The sequence below is a fragment of the Caretta caretta genome, chromosome 1 (assembly GCF_965140235.1).
Source record: "Caretta caretta isolate rCarCar2 chromosome 1, rCarCar1.hap1, whole genome shotgun sequence".
Classification (NCBI taxonomy): Eukaryota; Metazoa; Chordata; order Testudines; family Cheloniidae; genus Caretta; species Caretta caretta.
The window spans coordinates 264,300,207-264,318,010 of record NC_134206.1 but is presented as its reverse complement, the minus strand read 5'-3'; the positions used below and the strand labels follow the sequence as shown (position 1 = coordinate 264,318,010).

General features: G+C 41.7%; 1 protein-coding gene across 2 annotated transcripts in view; it reads right to left on the bottom strand.

Annotated features, from left to right (window-relative positions):
• The window catches only part of PLBD1 (phospholipase B domain containing 1), a 53,223-nt gene extending 35,634 nt beyond the window's left edge, over positions 1-17,589 (bottom strand). The window contains exons 1-2 of one of the 2 annotated variants that reach the window (XM_075124246.1): positions 17,253-17,545; positions 12,058-12,209 (exon numbers count right to left, since the gene is read on the bottom strand). In XM_075124246.1, the coding sequence (XP_074980347.1) occupies positions 12,058-12,082 (25 nt within the window). In that variant the 5' untranslated portion in view covers positions 12,083-12,209; positions 17,253-17,545. Of the gene's footprint in view, positions 1-12,057; positions 12,210-17,252 lie in introns of both variants that reach the window. The other variant, XM_048835329.2, reaches the window with a different exon arrangement.
• Positions 17,590-17,804: the final 215 nt, after the last annotated feature.

Below are 17,804 nucleotides of genomic sequence, written 5' to 3'. Positions count from 1 at the left end.
GACCACTCTCCTTACAATGTGTATGATAATCAAGGTGGGCCGTTTCCAGCACAAATCCAGGGTTTAACAAGAACGTCTGGGGGGGGGGGGTAGGAAAAAACAAGGGAAAATATTTCCCCTATTTCCCCTTGTTTTTTCCTAACCCCCCCCCTCCTCAGACGTTCTTGTTAAACCCTGGATTTGTGCTGGAAACGGCCCACCTTGATTATCATACACATTGCAAGGAGAGTGGTCACTTTAGATAAGCTATTACCAGCAGGAGAGTGGGTTTGTGTGGGGGGGGGGGCGGGGGTTAGAAAACCTGGATTTGTGCTGGAAATGGCCCAACTTGATTATCATACACATTGTAAGGAGAGTGATCACTTTAGATAAACTATTGCCAGCAGGAGAGTGGGGTGGGGGGAGGTATTTTTTCATGCTTTGTGTGTATAAAAGATCTTCTACACTTTCCACAGTACGCATCCGATGAAGTGAGCTGTAGCTCACGAAAGCTTATGCTCAAATAAATTGGTTAGTCTCTAAGGTGCCACAAGTACTCCTTTTCTTTCTACAAAGAGACATATGGAAAGCAATTTACGAACAGAGTACCATAAGCATCATCAACTTTGATTTCCAGTTGAGATTCAAAAGATTGCAAAGGTTTTTTTTAAATAGTTCTCCTGTTTAACTAATTGTGAAGGAGCCACTTGATAGCTGCTTTGCACCTCTAATCCAGGCAGGCAACCCCAAGTTATTATGACACTGGCTCCCTAGAACTTGAGATTTCATCTTGCTTTTCTATAGAATCCTGACAAAAACACAAGCTTATTTCCTTTAGCATTTTGAAAATCACATTAAATAAAACAGCAATCTTGCTAAAACAGCAATGCACTTAAGTTAGACTGATGGTTTCCTCAAATTTCAACACCATGTTCACTCTTGTCTTATATACAAATACATGGATGTTTCTCAGTATAATTTCTTCAAGGCACAAGACTGAAAGGATGATGATGGTTACATCCAGCTTCCCACAAAACTTATATAATCAGTGCACTTTCCCACTGATGAAGATGTGCCCCCAGCAATCCATGTATTAGTCACCTACAGACTGGCCAATTTTAAATCGCCAGATCAGAGGCTGAAGGTGAAGGCAGCACAGAAACTCAACTGTACAGAATACAGGAAAAGATGCCAAGAGCATATCACTCTGCTGTTCTATGACCTGTCCCTATTCACTTATTCTACCAATTCAAAATCCTAGTCTTCAGCTGGCATTTTGAAAAAGTGCTCAGTTAGCCTAACTCTGCTCTGGTAGGAAGTCAATGGCAAAAGACCAATGCTGAATACTTTTGAAAATCCCAACCTTCATCTTTCAGCCCTCAGTGACATGGGACCTGGTAACATCAGGACTCCATTCACAACCCATCAAGACACCTGCATAGTACCGCAAACACCAAAAGTTAAAAAATCAGGAGTCAGAACCCCCAAAATTATGAGGTTGTCTCAAATTGTAAGGTGGTGGTTGTTTTTTTTTAATTTTAACGATTACTGAGCTGTCTTCTGACTTTAACTTCCCCTGTCCGCCTCCAATACGTTTGTCAATTCACATTGCCAATTTACAGTGAGAAATACAATTTTGGCCAACACAAGTAATTTTATGTCCCAGCCCCCACATCAACGTTGCACTCCCAACCCCAAAACAACTTATTTTGTGACAAATCCCTAGCCCTCACACTTATCCCAGTTACATATCAACTCCACACACCCAGCCACACAACAATTCTGTGCACCTCTTGCCTTGCAACCCTGTATGTGCCCCTTACTCCCAGCACACCTCTGCTCCTCCAGTGTAGGTTATTCATCCCCATCTAGACCTAGTCAGAGGAAAAGCTCCAGAGGGAGAGAGAGAGAGGCGCGCAAACGCACACACCTGGGAGGAGGGGCAGCTCCACTGGATCTTCACAACACACCAGGCCTAGGCAGCTTCAGAAGATCTTCACAAACACCCCTCTCACAGGCCTTGGGAGAGGGCAGCTCCAAGAGGGCCTTCTCCTCCTCCTCCATCCCAGGCCTGGTATGGCAGCATTATAGAAGAGGAAAGGGGAGGATAGAGGAGCAGAGAGAAGACTGACCCATTTTTCGAAAGAAGGGTGGGACAGGGACACCCTGAGCTGCTGGGTAATTTTTGTTCTCTCCTCCCCTTCTTCTCTTGAGAAAATAGTATTGGCTGCTCTCTTTCCCTCCTCCAAAACCTTCTTGGCTCTTGAGGAGAGAAGAAGTGTTCTGCAAGTCTCTTATCGCAGCTGTGATTGAGTGACTATACAAACAAACAAACTCCCCAGGAGGTGAGGACATGGGGGAAGGCAACCTATCAGACGGGATTTTCTCCAGACAGCCTGAAAAAAATCACTTGAAGGATGAGCCTCTCACGTCATGGGAAGACTGGCTCCAGCAAGGGCCAAATTTGTGTTTCTTATGATAAATATGTGAGAGTGGGCAACACTGCCTACATTCCTCTAGGACAATACAGCTAATGGTGCCAAGCACAAAACTTGCAAGAGCTAGAGACAAGGCATATTTGGTTAAAGGCTACTGACCATGGAACTTTATTCTAGAAGAGATAAGACTAAGCCCAAGGCTGAATTTTCAGAACAAAATACATGACTCACCTTTGTGCAAAAGGTTTCCTGCAAGAACTGAAGACAAGGAAAAACAGAGGAGAGAAAAATAAAAGAAACACACTAAGGAAACCTGCCAAGCAGAGAGCTGAATGCAGCATGGACAACCGTGAAAATCTCACCATATTTAGCTTTCATACTATGATGACTGGCACCATATAAACAGCTAAGATATGAGTATCAGCATAATATCTAATGCTTTGCAAAGGCAGTATGTAATGGCATTCATGATTGGATACCTAGCTTGATTTCAAATAAAATGCACCCATTTTGCTCAGTGCCCTAAAATACCCTGTTAAGAAGTAATTTTTTTCCATCATAAGCTATGAAGTTTTTCAATTAAAAAAAACTATTTTCTGAATTGCTAAGCTCTTGCTCAAGCACTTCTGACACGGTGATAACTCAGTTGCTTTAAGGCAGTTTTCATTCTTTTTACTTCAGTGTTTATTACTTTAAAAGGTTGTAACTTTACAGTCAGAAACACTTTATTGGCTAGTCTAGTGTTCAGAGGCAGAGCAGTAACTGTTTCTAATCATGTCAGTGTTCATAATACTCAGCTACATAAGAGGTACAGCTCTCTTGAATCAAAATTTAAAGTCCAGCTCTGGTTATTATTTACCAGTGAACTACATTTCTCTTTTTCCAGACTCAGTGTTATAGGAGTTCTGAGGATATCAGGTACTTTGGGTGTAACGCAAACATGTATATTTGGGAAGGGAACCACTCCAGTACTCCCTCCCAAATGGCAGTTGGAGCAGATGTTTTAAAAGGTGTTGCTTGACTAGTGTGGATGGAAGCTAAATAGAGGGTGCTTTGAGACATGAAAGACTTGACATTTCTTCAAGCACATATGGCAGAGAAGACAGGTTAAACCTCCTTAGTTATCATCTAGTAATGCATAATGTATCTGTACTGCTCTAGGTTTAGGAGAAACTGAAATCTGTAGCTCACGAAAGCTCATGCTCAAATAAATTGGTTAGTCTCTAAGGTGCCACAAGTACTCCTTTTCTTTTTGCGAATACAGACTAACACGGCTGTTCCTCTGAAACCTGAAATCCCATTGTCATGTGAGACTCACTTGGGCTGAACGACCGAAAGCTGAACAAATAAGAGCTGGTTTCATCAGGCTGGTAAGCAGGTAGTGCTGAAAAGAGTTACAAACAATCCCTGCAAGCCAGGGTGGATTTGATTTAAATCAAATTGATTTAAATCATTATTTAAATCACTAGTCCGGAAGACTCAATTTAATCATGGATTTCGACATCAAAGTGCTTTCTTGTTGGTTGTTATAACCTTAATACATATTCTTCACAACTCAGAGGTAGATGTAGGTTTCATTTTTAGAAGGTACATTTTTAAAGTGATTTATTTTGAAAACTTTTCAGATTAGTTTTACAGCTATATCAGAAAATGAATGATTGGTTATTTCATTTACCAAAGGTAATTGAAGCAGATATTTATGAAATCAATGGGAGGTGAACTATCTCCAATTCAACAGGTTAATCATTAATATTTGGCGGATTTTCTTGCCATGCTGTATTAGGAGAAGAACATCACCAGACAGACATTTAAATTATTTTATTTAACTAAAACAACAACGTTATGTATTCTAGATGGTTTTCTTCAACAGCAAACATATAATATTTTAACAAAACAAGCATATGATTTTTTAATGTAGTTAAACATTCAAGTTTTTTAAAATCAGGTTTGTTTTTGTTAAACTTGTTTTTAACTAAAATAATAAAATGAAATATATTTTTTAAAAAATAAAAAATTAAATTGATACTGTCAGCCAGGTCAACATGAGAAACTTAAAATATTGGCTTCTGCAGCTAACCCAGTCGTCTTCACCTTCATTTTCCTGTTTGTTCATAATCTGGAAAAGAAAAACAAGCTTTCCTGCTTTTTCAGGTCCCAAACGATTTCTCAATTTGGAATGAATTAGTCCAAAGGAAGAAAATATTCTTTCTACACCAGCAGAAGAAGCTACTGCTGTTAAAAGTGAGATTATCACTTCAACAGTCTCTGAATCCAAGTGCTTCAGTGACTTCCACCAGTTCCCTGGTGTGACTTTCTTTAAAACATCAGCAGCAAGCATATTTATTGAGTGGTTCACCCTGAGCTCTGAAGTTTATTATAGTTGGCATTATGTAGGGATGATTGCTGGATGTCCATGTCATAGCCAACTCCTCTTCTTCAGCAGTTAAGGTTTGACCCTGGTACCAAGTACTGAGAATATTTGTAAGAAAATGAGCTGGAAATAGTGCTTGTCCCATTCATTTTTTTAATGCTTGTAATTTAACTTCATCATTGCATATTTCTCTTTTTAAGATCTCACTCAGTTCCTTCCAAATTTCGCCAGCGTCTTCAATAAAACAGCTATTTCCCTGAATTTTGTTCAAGGCTACAGAAATAGGCTTCAGGGTATTCAGCATGTGTTCCACATTTCTCTTAAGCCCAATGTTAAGAACTTTGGCTGTGACAGTGCCATCTATTTTTTCATGTTTTTGTTCGCAAACTATCATCAGATTAGGCCAGTTCTTGATATAGTGCTCAAAAAAGTCCACTACTGAGTTCCATCACACATCTTGTGGGAGAGTTAGGTTGGTTCCTCCCACTTTTTTCAGAGCAGCTGCTGAAAAGTGGTTGTTATGGAAATATTTTGCAATTTCAACAACATTAGCCTTTATTTCTGGAACACTGAAGTATTTGGCTAGGAGGTTCACCAAATGAGCACTGCAACCATACGTTATTAGCTTGGGACTTTCCTCACTCTCTTCTAAATAATTTCTTCTCATCTTGGATACATTTGCAGCATTGTCTGTGACCAAGCTGCATACTAGACATTTGAATTTTTTCCCACAGTTTATAGCTTTTACTGCTACTTCTTGTAAGTATTCTGTTGTGTGTGCATTTCCTGATGTATCAATTGTTTCTGTAAGGAAGACATTCCCTTCTTCTGTTGTCACACAAGCACATATAACAGGATTATTGTGGACATTGCTCCCCACCCATCAAGACTCAGGTTAACAATTTCACCCTCTAGACCTTTTGCACACTGCTCACTTCCTTTTTCATACACTTTATCCAGCAATTTGCCTGCGACATCTGCTCTGTTGGGTGGACTGTATCCTGGTCTTAATGACTGAACCATGTTAATAAAGTGTGGGTTGTCAATCATACAGAAAGGAGAGTTGGTTCCATAAACAAACCAGGCAATTTTTTCATCAATTACCTCTTTCTGTAATCTGCTCGTTCTTATCACAAACTTATCTGTGGTTGTTTCTGGATGATGGAGATTTTCTTTTCTTTTTGCTGCAGGTGATATACTGTGGCTATGTGACATACATGATGTGACTGAAACACTATCACTGGCAGATAACTCTGAAACTACAGAAAATGATGGTGATCTTGAAGGTGGACAGTCTTCAGAATCCTGTATGTTGAGGATGGGTTCTCCTAAACAAAATAAGTCAGTGCAGTTATTTAATTATTATTACCATACTGCTCATTTAGTATTACTCATTGCATTCACTGAGACTCAGTACTACTTTAAAGGTGAAATTGTAAAAGGAAGATCTGCCTATTTCAACTATTTATTTTTTATCACAACTGCATCTAAAATGATAGTACCATAGAATAACAACTATATTTTTTGCTCAAACGTGAGAATTCAAGAATAGTCCAGAAGGAAGACAGGCAGTCCTTAAGAAAGAAGTATGAAATAAAAAAGTTTACCAACCTGAAGATCCTGCATGTTCAGACATGTTTCTTTCATCATCTTCAACGCAGCGTCCTCCTGAGAAGGAACACTTCTCATGATGTTGTTTCATTCGGGCAACTGGGCCTTGCATTTCGTTGTTGCACTGTTTGCATTTTGCACGCATGCCTGTCTTACCCACAGGTAGAGGAACTTCATTAAAATATTCCCAAACTGGGTCTCTTTTACGGCCTGCTGCCATTATAGGTTTTCCCTTCTAGTGAGAGAATGGTATGATAGATCTCAAATCAGTGAAGGCTACACTCAGAAAGACCTCAAGACTTCTGGAATATGCTGCTCAAACAGTTTCACTTTTGTTTCTGCTGCCTGTCCCTCCCTTCTCACATTTATCTCCAGACTTATTCTCCTTGTCCAGATCTATTCCGCCCCCAATAATCTTCTATTCATTGAACTTTTTGAAACTTTGCACTTTTAGAGAGAGGTAAGGGATTGACTCTGTGTACACAAATTTGCAGAGGGACAGGGTTGAGGTCTGTTATTTCTCATCTCTACATATTATTTATTTAAAAACATTTTAGCTGTTAACAAGCATGTTATCTCTGGAGACACAAATCCAGTTTGAGAACTGCAAAACTAAGTATCTCTGATGGTATCTTCTAGACTGAACACTGAGTCCCATTGAGCAGATAGAAAGATTAACCTAAATCTATACAGAAGCCCCTGGAACCTCATAAAATTGGGTGCCTAATCCATGAACTATTGGAACTCATTTACAAAACTTTTCTTAAACGTTACATGAATATATTGTCTCATACTATAGAATTAGAATTTATAATCTCTATTCCATGATGAGATATCTTTGAGCTATAATATATCTTTATCTTTAGATAGGTTTTTTCCTCAAAAAGCATTTTATCAAAAAAATCCTATTTAAATTAAAAAAATCCGATTTTTAATTTTTTTTTAAAAAATCATTGATTTTTATCCATCCTGCTGCAAGCTGAGTTCACAAAAACTGACCATGTAGGAGTGAAGGGTAAGGAAGGGGGAGAGAACAAGAGTTAATAAACAGTGGTACAATCCAGATTCCCCTGAAAACAGATGGTGCAACAGGTCCACTACAGAGCAGCACTAGCATCTCCATCTACTAAGGTAGAAGCTAGCTTCCAATTATAAGTCTGACTTCCAGCCTGCTCCGCAAAGCTCATCTTACTCAAAGAAGCTAATACCCTGAATGTCACAACCCAGAACCATTTTTACCCAGGGATGAGAAATTTCTCAAGACTGTTTTGACTCATCATATCTCCAAAATGAGTTGGCCTACAAACTCCAAATGTATATATTTATTTTGTTGGCCTTGCTGAAGAGTAGAATCTTTCAGTGTTTGAGTTTGTTTGTTTGTTTGTTTTTCCAGCGATAGAGAGGAAGAGTTAGTGGAGAACTTGTAAAGATTTATAATATAAAGAGCTTATGTGAAGGGGTCTGTGCTCTGTGCTTCAGTAGGGAGGACAGGCATTAACGAGGAGCGTATAAGAACAGGGATACAAAGAGGAGGAATTGGAAAACTGGGTGCAGAGGACAGCAAGTACTCTATTCCTCCTTAACCTAGTGAATAAATGGGAAGCAACTAAGAACAAGTAGAGAAGTTAATTATTGTTCTTACACAGAAGGATTAATTTAGTAATATAAGGATTTGCATGTTGCAAGGTGTTCTCTTCCTTGAAGTGAGCCAACTGTTTGCTGTTTTGCCTTTAAAAAAAAACAAACACATTGAAGTAAAACCTGATCCTGACTCTCAACCAGTTAAACTAAGGTGGAGAAACAGTCTGTGCAGAGGTGCTTCAAAACTGCAAGATGCAATATTTTACTTTACGCCCTCCCTTCTTGTAATCCATGGCTCCATTCTGGGCCACACTGGTACAGAGCTGTCTTTATGAGGCTATTATAGTAGGCTTTCAATTTATTTTTAAATGTTTATAAATATAATCTGACCTGCTGCTGACAGCATGGTTTCCTGAGCCTAAACTAGGGGATGCTTGGATAGGTTGAGAGCAGGAGACCATGGGAAGCATTAAAGGGTAGGATTTGTGGGAGCCATGGAGAGCTGTACTCCCTGGTCTAAAAATGAGGGCAAGGGGCAATGAGGGAGGCAAGAGGCTTTGTGAAGAACTGCTTTAAACTATGGATGAAAAGAGCTAATTAACTGTTCAGTCTTATTATTAAAGGGAGAAGGCATGCATGTATGTGTGGGCATGTGTGTAGAATCTGGGAGCACAAAAAAGGGACATCAAAAGTAAGTATGGAATGGGGAAAGCTGGAGGTTTTTATCCACATTTAAAAACTAGACACTAACATTTTCTAAATATAAAAATCTGTTAAGTGCATAAAGTTTTCGGTGTGAATAGAAGACTCTCCCCCTCTGTCATCCACTATTCTCACATCTCAAGCGGGTATAATTCTCTTCCTCCATCCCCAACTCACTCCTCCCCTTCTATGACTTACTACAATCTGCAGAAGGGGAGACAAGCTTTGATGTGCTCACAAGAACTGCCAGAAAAGTACTCTCCTCTCACAGGCCTTACAAGCTAACCCAATTTAAACTTTTGCTGTTTGTTTTCTTTCTTTGATTTTTTTTTTTAAATGAAGGAAATCCCCAACAAAAATATCCATTCAAAACGAAGTTAAGTTGTTTCAGTAGAGTCCAGCTAACTTCCAAAAACATTTTATACTTTTTTAAAAACTCAAACACTACTACTAGAGTCTGAAAAAGTACATTTAAGGGATCCATCCAGTCCTTCTTAACTCACTCCACCTGGCTTGCAGTCAACCTATTCAGCCTTAGCACTGCCCTGTAACACTTCTAAACACATGAAACCGCAAACTAGCAAGGTCTGAATGCACTTACATAAATTTACATCACAATATAATCCAAACTTTTTCAACACAGAGACCATTTCAGTTTTTCTATTCTACTAGCATTTCACTCTGTAAGCAAACACACAGAACTGACATATGATGATGGACCTTGTGATTATAGTTCTTCTGAACTTTTGTCACATTAATAAACCTTCTATGAAAATCAATAGCATACACAGGACTTGAGAAAACTTGTCTGGAATCTTTCCCAGGTGAATAATATCAACTTCTGCAGAGTCTAAAGTGTCTTAAAAATAAATAAAAAATTAAAATTTCTACCCCTGGTATTTGCAAAGATAAAGAGGAACCAAGTGTAAGTGATGCAAACAGTTTCAGTGCCGCAGCTGCTCATAGATTTGCTAAACTGCAGCAGAGTGAAAGCTGGTCACTGTCTTATCAGTTTCCACTGCAGTCCACAGGGATTCTGAATAACAGCAGTACCACTGATAATAATTGGGTCAGTTTCTGTTCTGTTGCTGCTTGGGAAGGTCTGAGTAGCAACCAGAGGTGAACATTGGAGCTATTCACTGAGGATGAGTCAAAAAAAAAAAACCAACCCTGCCGACAGGGTAGTTTGTGGAGATACCTACTACCACACCCTACAGCAGCCAAGACACCATAGGGGTGGGAAAGCAAATGAAACAAGAATACTCCTCCTCCCTTCCAGTAGTCATTGAGGGTTACGGGGGGAATTCAAATTTAGCAAATACATACTGGCTGGGGGCTGATAGGAAAGATTGACTTCCTCAAGGAAAGATCTAGAGACAGCACTCTAGTATTAATCCTAGCACCCTCCCCTTTCCCAAAAGCTAAGTGGTGTTTGCTTTCAACTAATGATATCCTAGACAGTGGAAGCCACTTCCCATCTTTTATCAGTCTGTGTCTGGTAGATGGTGGTCCTCCGTTGTCAGGTGCTGGTAAAATTCCCAAGCCCTGTGTCTGCATGTGTGGGTAGGTATGGGAGAGAGGGAGAGATTAATGGGATATGCTAAAAATGAGGTGCTCTTTTATTTGGTGGTGTAGAAAAAAGAAGAGATATACAAAGCATGGTAGACAGTGGAGCACACAATGAAGAGAAATAAGGAGAGAACAGATTGAGGGAGAATGGAGGAAAAGAGGAGACAGACACTGCTGATGATGTCCAGAAAAAAAATCACAATCTACTATAAGAAATAAGAGAAAGTAGAGAGAAAAGCAAAGAAAGCAGGTTCAACAGTATTCAGTATATGTTATTTGACAAATGTAATTAATATTTATCAAATAAGTTAAAGACTGTTCCCCCCCAGCATTCAACCAGCTCCAAAGCTATTCAAATACCATTTGGCACATCTCATAACACCAATAAAATTCTTCAAGTGTTGCTTAATTACTATTTTTTTCCTTTGCTGCTCGGCCAGTCCTAGGTTAGATTTACATATTTTAAAAAGCTTATTAAATAATGGACCTTATCTTAAAATTAGACATCTTAAACAAGCAAGGAGGGATAGCTCAGCAGTTTGAGCATTGGCCTTCTAAACCTAGGGTTGTGAGTTCAATCCTTGAGGGGGCCATTTAGGGATTTGGGGCTTGGCCCTGCTTTGACCAGGGGGTTGGACTAGATGAGGTCCCTTCCAACCCTGATATTTTATGACTTATTCCTTAAAACTGCAGGAGTTGCAACTTTGGAGGAGCGATAGCACCAGTATTTTTTGCCCAAGTTTGCAGGCTTAGTCCTCAGTGGTGTTTGGGTGTATTCACCAAGTGCTTTGAATGTACTAAATAACATATTTTAATTACAAAAAGTATGCACAATTAAGTTTGATGGACAGTATAAATTAGGTGGGGTAATGCAGAGGATTAATTGTACAACACCATACCTACCATCTCCGTGAAAGTGATTTCTGCAGAACTTGGCAACCACAAATGCAGAACTTGTACAAATTTGTACCTCTTTCATTTTCAGCCCACAAACACATTGCTCAATAGTTAGATGTCAAGCTTTAGTGCAACATTTCAGTTCAACTACAGTGAGGAACTTATGGTGTTTTTCCAGTTTTATTTTTATTTTGATACTGCTTGTACTATCTGCTTAATAAGATTTCAGAAACCCCGCCCCAAAAATAGGAAGTTTACACTCTTTCAAAGTACATTTAAGACTGAAATATGTATCAAATGTTAAATCTCTAGTACTTGTTCATAGATTTCCTTATACTGCATATATATGAGAGAAGAAACCTAATCCTTTCCAAATTAAGAAACAAATCTAAGGACAATACCTTCTGTTTTATTTGGATATACACTACTTGGGTTTTCCTTCTTCCAGTAGGGAGACTTAATTACTGGTCCAAACTCATGTTTATTCCCCCCATACTATCAAGTCAAAGCAAGATATTTCATCTCACCACACTTACCATTATATAAAACTAGTTACTTGATATGTGCAAATGGTGGGAAGGTGTGAGGGGGGAACATTCAAACCCTATGTGAATTATGTATTGCATTTTGAATCTTCCATGCATGATTTTCACAAACATACATACAAGCATAAGCTCCGGAGCCTCACCACTTTTTTAGCCAGGCCAAACCTAAGTGGTACTACAACCCCACGCACCAGGTCTCAAGTCCACTCACTCAAATTTGGAGGGGAGGGCATAGGGGTTCATTGGCCAAGTGAATCAGGCTCTTGGGGGACAGGGGAATGCCTAAGTACAAAGCTGTTGAGGCAGTTAGATACTGGCTATAACACTTTCTCCATAGCTCAAGTTTCTTTTTGAGTTTCCTTACCTTCTGAATCACACAAATGATTCATGTTCTTTGAAAAATAGGTCTTTGAGATAAGGTAGGACAGCTTTACATCTCTTCCTATGACCACCCCTCCCACAAAATTGGACTCTCATCCATTTTACAGCAAAAGTTTCTTGATTTTTTTCACTGTTCTGTGGTAAGAAAAAAGAAAAGGAGTACTTAGAGACTAACCAATTTATTTGAGCATAAGCTTTCGTGAGCTACAGCTCACTTCATCGGATGCATACTGTGGAAAATACAGAAGATGTTTTTATACACACAAACCATGAAAAAATGGGTGTTTATCACTACAAAAGGTTTTCTCTCCCCCCACCCTACTCTCCTGCTGCTAATAGCTTATCTAAAGTGATCACTCTCCTTACAATGTGTATGATAATCAAGGTGGGCCATTTCCAGCACAAATCCAGGGTTTAACAAGAACGTCTGAGGAACAGTGGGGGGGGGGGAGGGGAGAGGAATAAACAAGGGAAAATAGGTTACTTTTTATGATGACTCAACCATTCCCAGTCTCTATTCAAGCCTAAGTTAATTGTATCCAATTTGCAAATTAATTCCAATTCAGCAGTCTCTCGTTGGAGTCTGTTTTTGAAGTTTTTTTGTTGAAGGATAGTCACTTTGAGATCAGAAATCGAGTGACCAGAGAGATTGAAGTGTTCTCTGACTGGTTTTTGAATGTTATAATTCTTGACATCTGATTTGTGTCCATTTATTCTTTTACGTAGAGACTGTCCAGTTTGCCCAATGTACATGGCAGAGGGGCATTGCTGGCACATGATGGCATATATCACATTGGTGGATGTGCAGGTGAATGAGCTTTTGATAGTGTGGCTTATGTTATTAGGCCCTGTGATGGTGTCCCCTGAATAGATATGTGGGCACAGTTGGCAACGGGCTTTGTTGCAAGGATAGGTTCCTGGGTTAGTGGTTCTGTTGTGTGGTATGTGGTTGCTGGTGAGTATTCGCTTCAGGTTGGGGGGCTGTCTGTAAGCAAGGACTGGCCTGTCTCCCAAGATTTGTGAGAGTGTTGGGTCATCCTTCAGGATAGGTTGTAGATCCTTGATAATGCGTTGGAGGGGTTTAAGTTGGGGGCTGAAGGTGACGGCTAGTGGCGTTCTGTTATTTTTTTTGTTAGGCCTGTCCTGTAGTAGGTGACTTCTGGGAACTCTTTTGGCTCTATCAATCTGTTTCTTCACTTCCGCAGGTGGGTGTTGTAGTTGTAAGAATGCTTGACAGAGATCTTGTAGGTGTTTGTCTCTGTCTGAGAGGTTGGAGCAAATGCGGTTGTATCGCAGAGCTTGGCTGTAGACGATGGATCGTGCGGTGTGGTCAGGGTGAAAGCTGGAGGATGTAGGTAGGAATAGCGGTCAGTAGGTTTCCGGTATAGGGTGGTGTTTATGTGACCATTGTTTATTAGCACTGTAGTGTCCAGGAAGTGGATCTCTTGTGTGGACTGGACCAGGCTGAGGTTGATGGTGGGATGGAAATTGTTGAAATCATGGTGGACTTTCTCAAGGGCTTCTTTTCCATGGATCCAGATGATGAAGATGTCATCAATATAGCGCAAGTAGAGTAGGGGCGTTAGGGGACAAGAGCTGAGGAAGCGTTGTTCTAAGTCAGCCATAAAAATGTTGGCATACTGTGGGGCCATGCGGGTACCCATAGCAGTGCCGCTGATTTGAAGGTATACATTGTCCCCAAGTGTAAAATAGTTATGGGTAAGGACAAAGTCACAAAGTTCAGCCACCAGGTTAACCGTGACATTATCGGGGATAGTGTTCTTGATGGCTTGTAGTCCATCTTTGTGTGGAATGTTAATGTAAAGGGCTTCTACATCCATAGTGGCCAGGATGGTGTCATCAGGAAGATCACCGATGGAGTGTAGTTTCCTGAGGAAGTCAGTTGTGTCTCGAAGGTAGCTGGGAGTGCTGGTAGCGTAGGGCCTGAGGAGGGAGTCTACACAGCCAGACAATCCTGCTGTCAGGCACCCTATCAAAGGCTCGTTCACCTACACATCCACCAATGTGATATATGCCATCATGTGCCAGCAATGCCCCTCTGCCATGTACATTGGGCAAACTGGACAGTCTCTACGTAAAAGAATAAATGGACACAAATCAGATGTCAAGAATTATAACATTCAAAAACCAGTCGGAGAACACTTCAATCTCTCTGGTCACTCGATTTCTGATCTCAAAGTGACTATCCTTCAACAAAAAAACTTCAAAAACAGACTCCAACGAGAGACTGCTGAATTGGAATTAATTTGCAAATTGGATACAATTAACTTAGGCTTGAATAGAGACTGGGAATGGTTGAGTCATTATAAAATAACCTATTTCCTCTTGTTTATCCCCCCCTTCCTCAGACGTTCTTGTTAAACCCTGGATTTGTGCTGGAAATGGCCCACCTTGATTATCATACACATTGTAAGGAGAGTGATCACTTTAGATAAGCTATTAGCAGCAGGAGAGTAGGGTGGGGGGAGAGAAAACCTTTTGTAGTGATAAACACCCATTTTTTCATGGTCTGTGTGTATAAAAACATCTTCTGTATTTTCCACAGTATGCATCCGATGAAGTGAGCTGTAGCTCACGAAAGCTTATGCTCAAATAAATTGGCTAGTCTCTAGGGTGCCACAAGTACTCCTTTTCTTTTTGTGAATACAGACTAACATGGCTGTTACTCTGAAACCTGTGGTAAGAAAGAAACTAATTTAGTTCCTGCCTCCTACTCTGATATATTTCTATTGTTCCTGTGCTGGGGGAGATGTCAGACTACTTCTTGCAAATTTGAACTCTGGATAGTATTTTCTATACCATGGGCTATTGCCTTAACTTCCTGCTCCTCTCCTCAAAAAGAACAGGAGTACTTGTGCCACCTTAAAGACTAACAAATTTATTTGAGCATAAGCTTTCATGGGCAAGAGCCCACTTCAGATGCATAGAATGGAACATATAGTAAGAAGATATATATACATACAGAGAACATGAAAAGGTGGAAGTTGCCATACCAACTCTAAGAGGCTAATTAAGATGAGCTATTATCAGCAGGAGAAAAAAAACTTTTGTAGTGATAATCAAGATGGCCCATTTCAGACAGCTGACAAGAAGGTGTGAGAATACTTAACATGGGGAAATAGATTCAATTTGTGTAATGACCCAGCCACTCCCAATCTCTATTCAAGCCCAAGTTAATGGTATCGAGTTTGCAAATTAATTCTAGTTCGGCAGTTTCTCTGTTCTTGAAGCTTCTTTGTTGCAAAATTGCCACTTTTAAGTCTGTTACTGAGTGACCAGACTTTTCCTTTTAGTTTCTCTTTCCTCCTTCCTTCCAGTTACTGAATAATCTTTTCTGTTCTCATCACGACGTTTCGTATTTCCACTGAGGTTAATAGGACTGTTCACACTTCTCAGGGGCTATTTTTTTCTAGCTGCATACAATTAGACCCATGGCATTCATTCATATCTGCAAGGTTTCTCAAATGAAATAGGTGGGAAATTAATTTTTAAAATAGAAGCTCCAGTTCTACGGAAAATTGCAGGGCTACCAAAAATGTACATCTCAATTAAATCCAACCCTTGGCTTTGAAGTCACCAGGGAGTGGGACAATAGACAGAATAAACAGGATGCAGAAAAATCAAAGCAATCCATGAAGGAGTTTGAAAGTGCTACAGCAGTTTTACAAAAAGAAAAGGAGTACATGTGGCACCTTAGAGACTAACTAATTTATCTGAGCATAAGCTTTCGTGAGCTACAGCTCACATCAGTTTTAGTTATTAAATTAACCTAATTTTAACCTTACAACTTTGGCTACAAATATCTTATGCAGATATAAAATGAAAAGCAGCTCTGTGCAGGATCGCTTCTCGTCTTTGTAATATAGACAAGAAACTTTTTTAAAATAACCTGATATTTTCCCACTGACCACAGTAAAAGCAACAAGTTAATATACAGACACAAAACACCAGATCTTTAATTTATGTAGCACTTCTGGGGCTAAAAGGACAATATTTATTATACACCCACAAATCAGAACATTAAAGTTACAGATTGTAACATTGTATCACGGGGTCCCCACTGCGGTGCCCACGGGTGCAATGGCACCCGCCGGGGTAGTTGTGTGCACCCGCAGGACACCACGCTGCCGAAATGCCGCCGAGAAGCATTGCCATTTCTCGGTGGCATTTCAGCGCCGGAGTGTCTGGCACCCACCACAGTCTTCTGGGAATAGGAATATGCTATTCCCACAGAAAGGTTGGGGACCACTGTAATGTATCATATTCTTTACTATAATATTTCGTGCCTACAGCCACTATTCTCCACTGGGTATGTTAGCTATACACAAGGAAATATGGGCACCTAAATAAACTTTTTTGTACTGACTGCCCTCTGGCCTGCAGGGCATGATCTGCTCTGGAAGTAGTGCTGCATCTATTCTTGCCTACCAGTCGGCTATCATTAATTCCTATCAGAACTGAAGGACTTGACCGAGGGGACGTTTGTTTTAAATCCCTTTATAATGTGTCCTGGCTGCCTCAAACATCCCTATCATGGCTAGACCCTCGACTTCATGCCAGTTCAGCTACACTGATCCTTCTGGGCAGCAAGGGGCACAGTTATCGGCTCACTAGGGAATGGACCTGGAGATGCACAACACAATCACTGAATTTGCACCTGCTTCCACTTTGAGGGGTTTATTATAGAAAATAAGAAGATTAAGAAGAGTAACTCCACAAGCAGCAAGAAGGGTTTGTAGCTATGGGCGTCAGTGGCAGACAAAACCAGCTCCAGCTGCCTTTCTGATACAACGTGACTCGCTGAGAAGACCCAGAGGGACGAGCTCAGGCAGGCAGGCAGAGCCATGGAACTGATCAGCCCTTTGCCCGGCGAGGCCGCGCCGCGCGGCGCTCAGGGTGTGGAGGGGGAGCCCTGCGGGGGTCTGTCTGTCTGTCACTGCGCTGGGAAGCCACCCTGGGTGCCTGGCACAGACTCCGACAGGTTGTGGGGGCTGCAGTATCTGTCTGGCCCCCAGACGGCCCCCGTGTCTGTCTCTCTCTCCATCCCGCTGAAGGGGCTGTGTACTGTCTCCCTCCATCCCCTGCCGGAGGGGGGTCAATCTGTCCGTCCCCCGGGGCAGCGGCGGTGTCTGTCTATCGCCAGGGGGCCGCTCTCACCTGCTCGGGCCGCCGCCCACAGGAGGATGAGCCCCCAGCAGCAGCAGGCTGCGTGGCGGAGTCGGGCCATGCTGCTCCCCGCGTCTCCCGGCTGCGGGACTTGGGGAAGTTCGGAACAGCTCAGGGCAGGTCCCGCCGCTGCCCCCGCCTCCTCCCGGGGCCGGCTCACGCCCCGTCCGCTGAGCCCTGTGCTGGGGGAGAGGCTGCGGCTACACAGGACAGACTCGCTGCCCGGGAGCCGCCCTCCCGCCCGGGCTGTGCCTTGGCGGGGGGCTTGTCCGGGGGACACTGGCACCGCCGTAGAGGGGGCGGGCGGCAGCGCCACCTGGACGCTCCCGGGCCCGCCTCGGGCCAGCATTTCCCGCCAAACACGGGGGCGGGGCAGGCCCTGCCTGGCTCGCTCCGCTCGTGGCCCACAAAACCCACCCAACACAAGCCCCTCAGCGCCGCAACAGCCCCAGGGCTGCGCCACCCACCAGCCCTTGCTCACACTTGTGTCTCTCTACCTAGGTGCCTGTGTATTCCTCAGCCCTGACGCTCAGCAAGGGACTT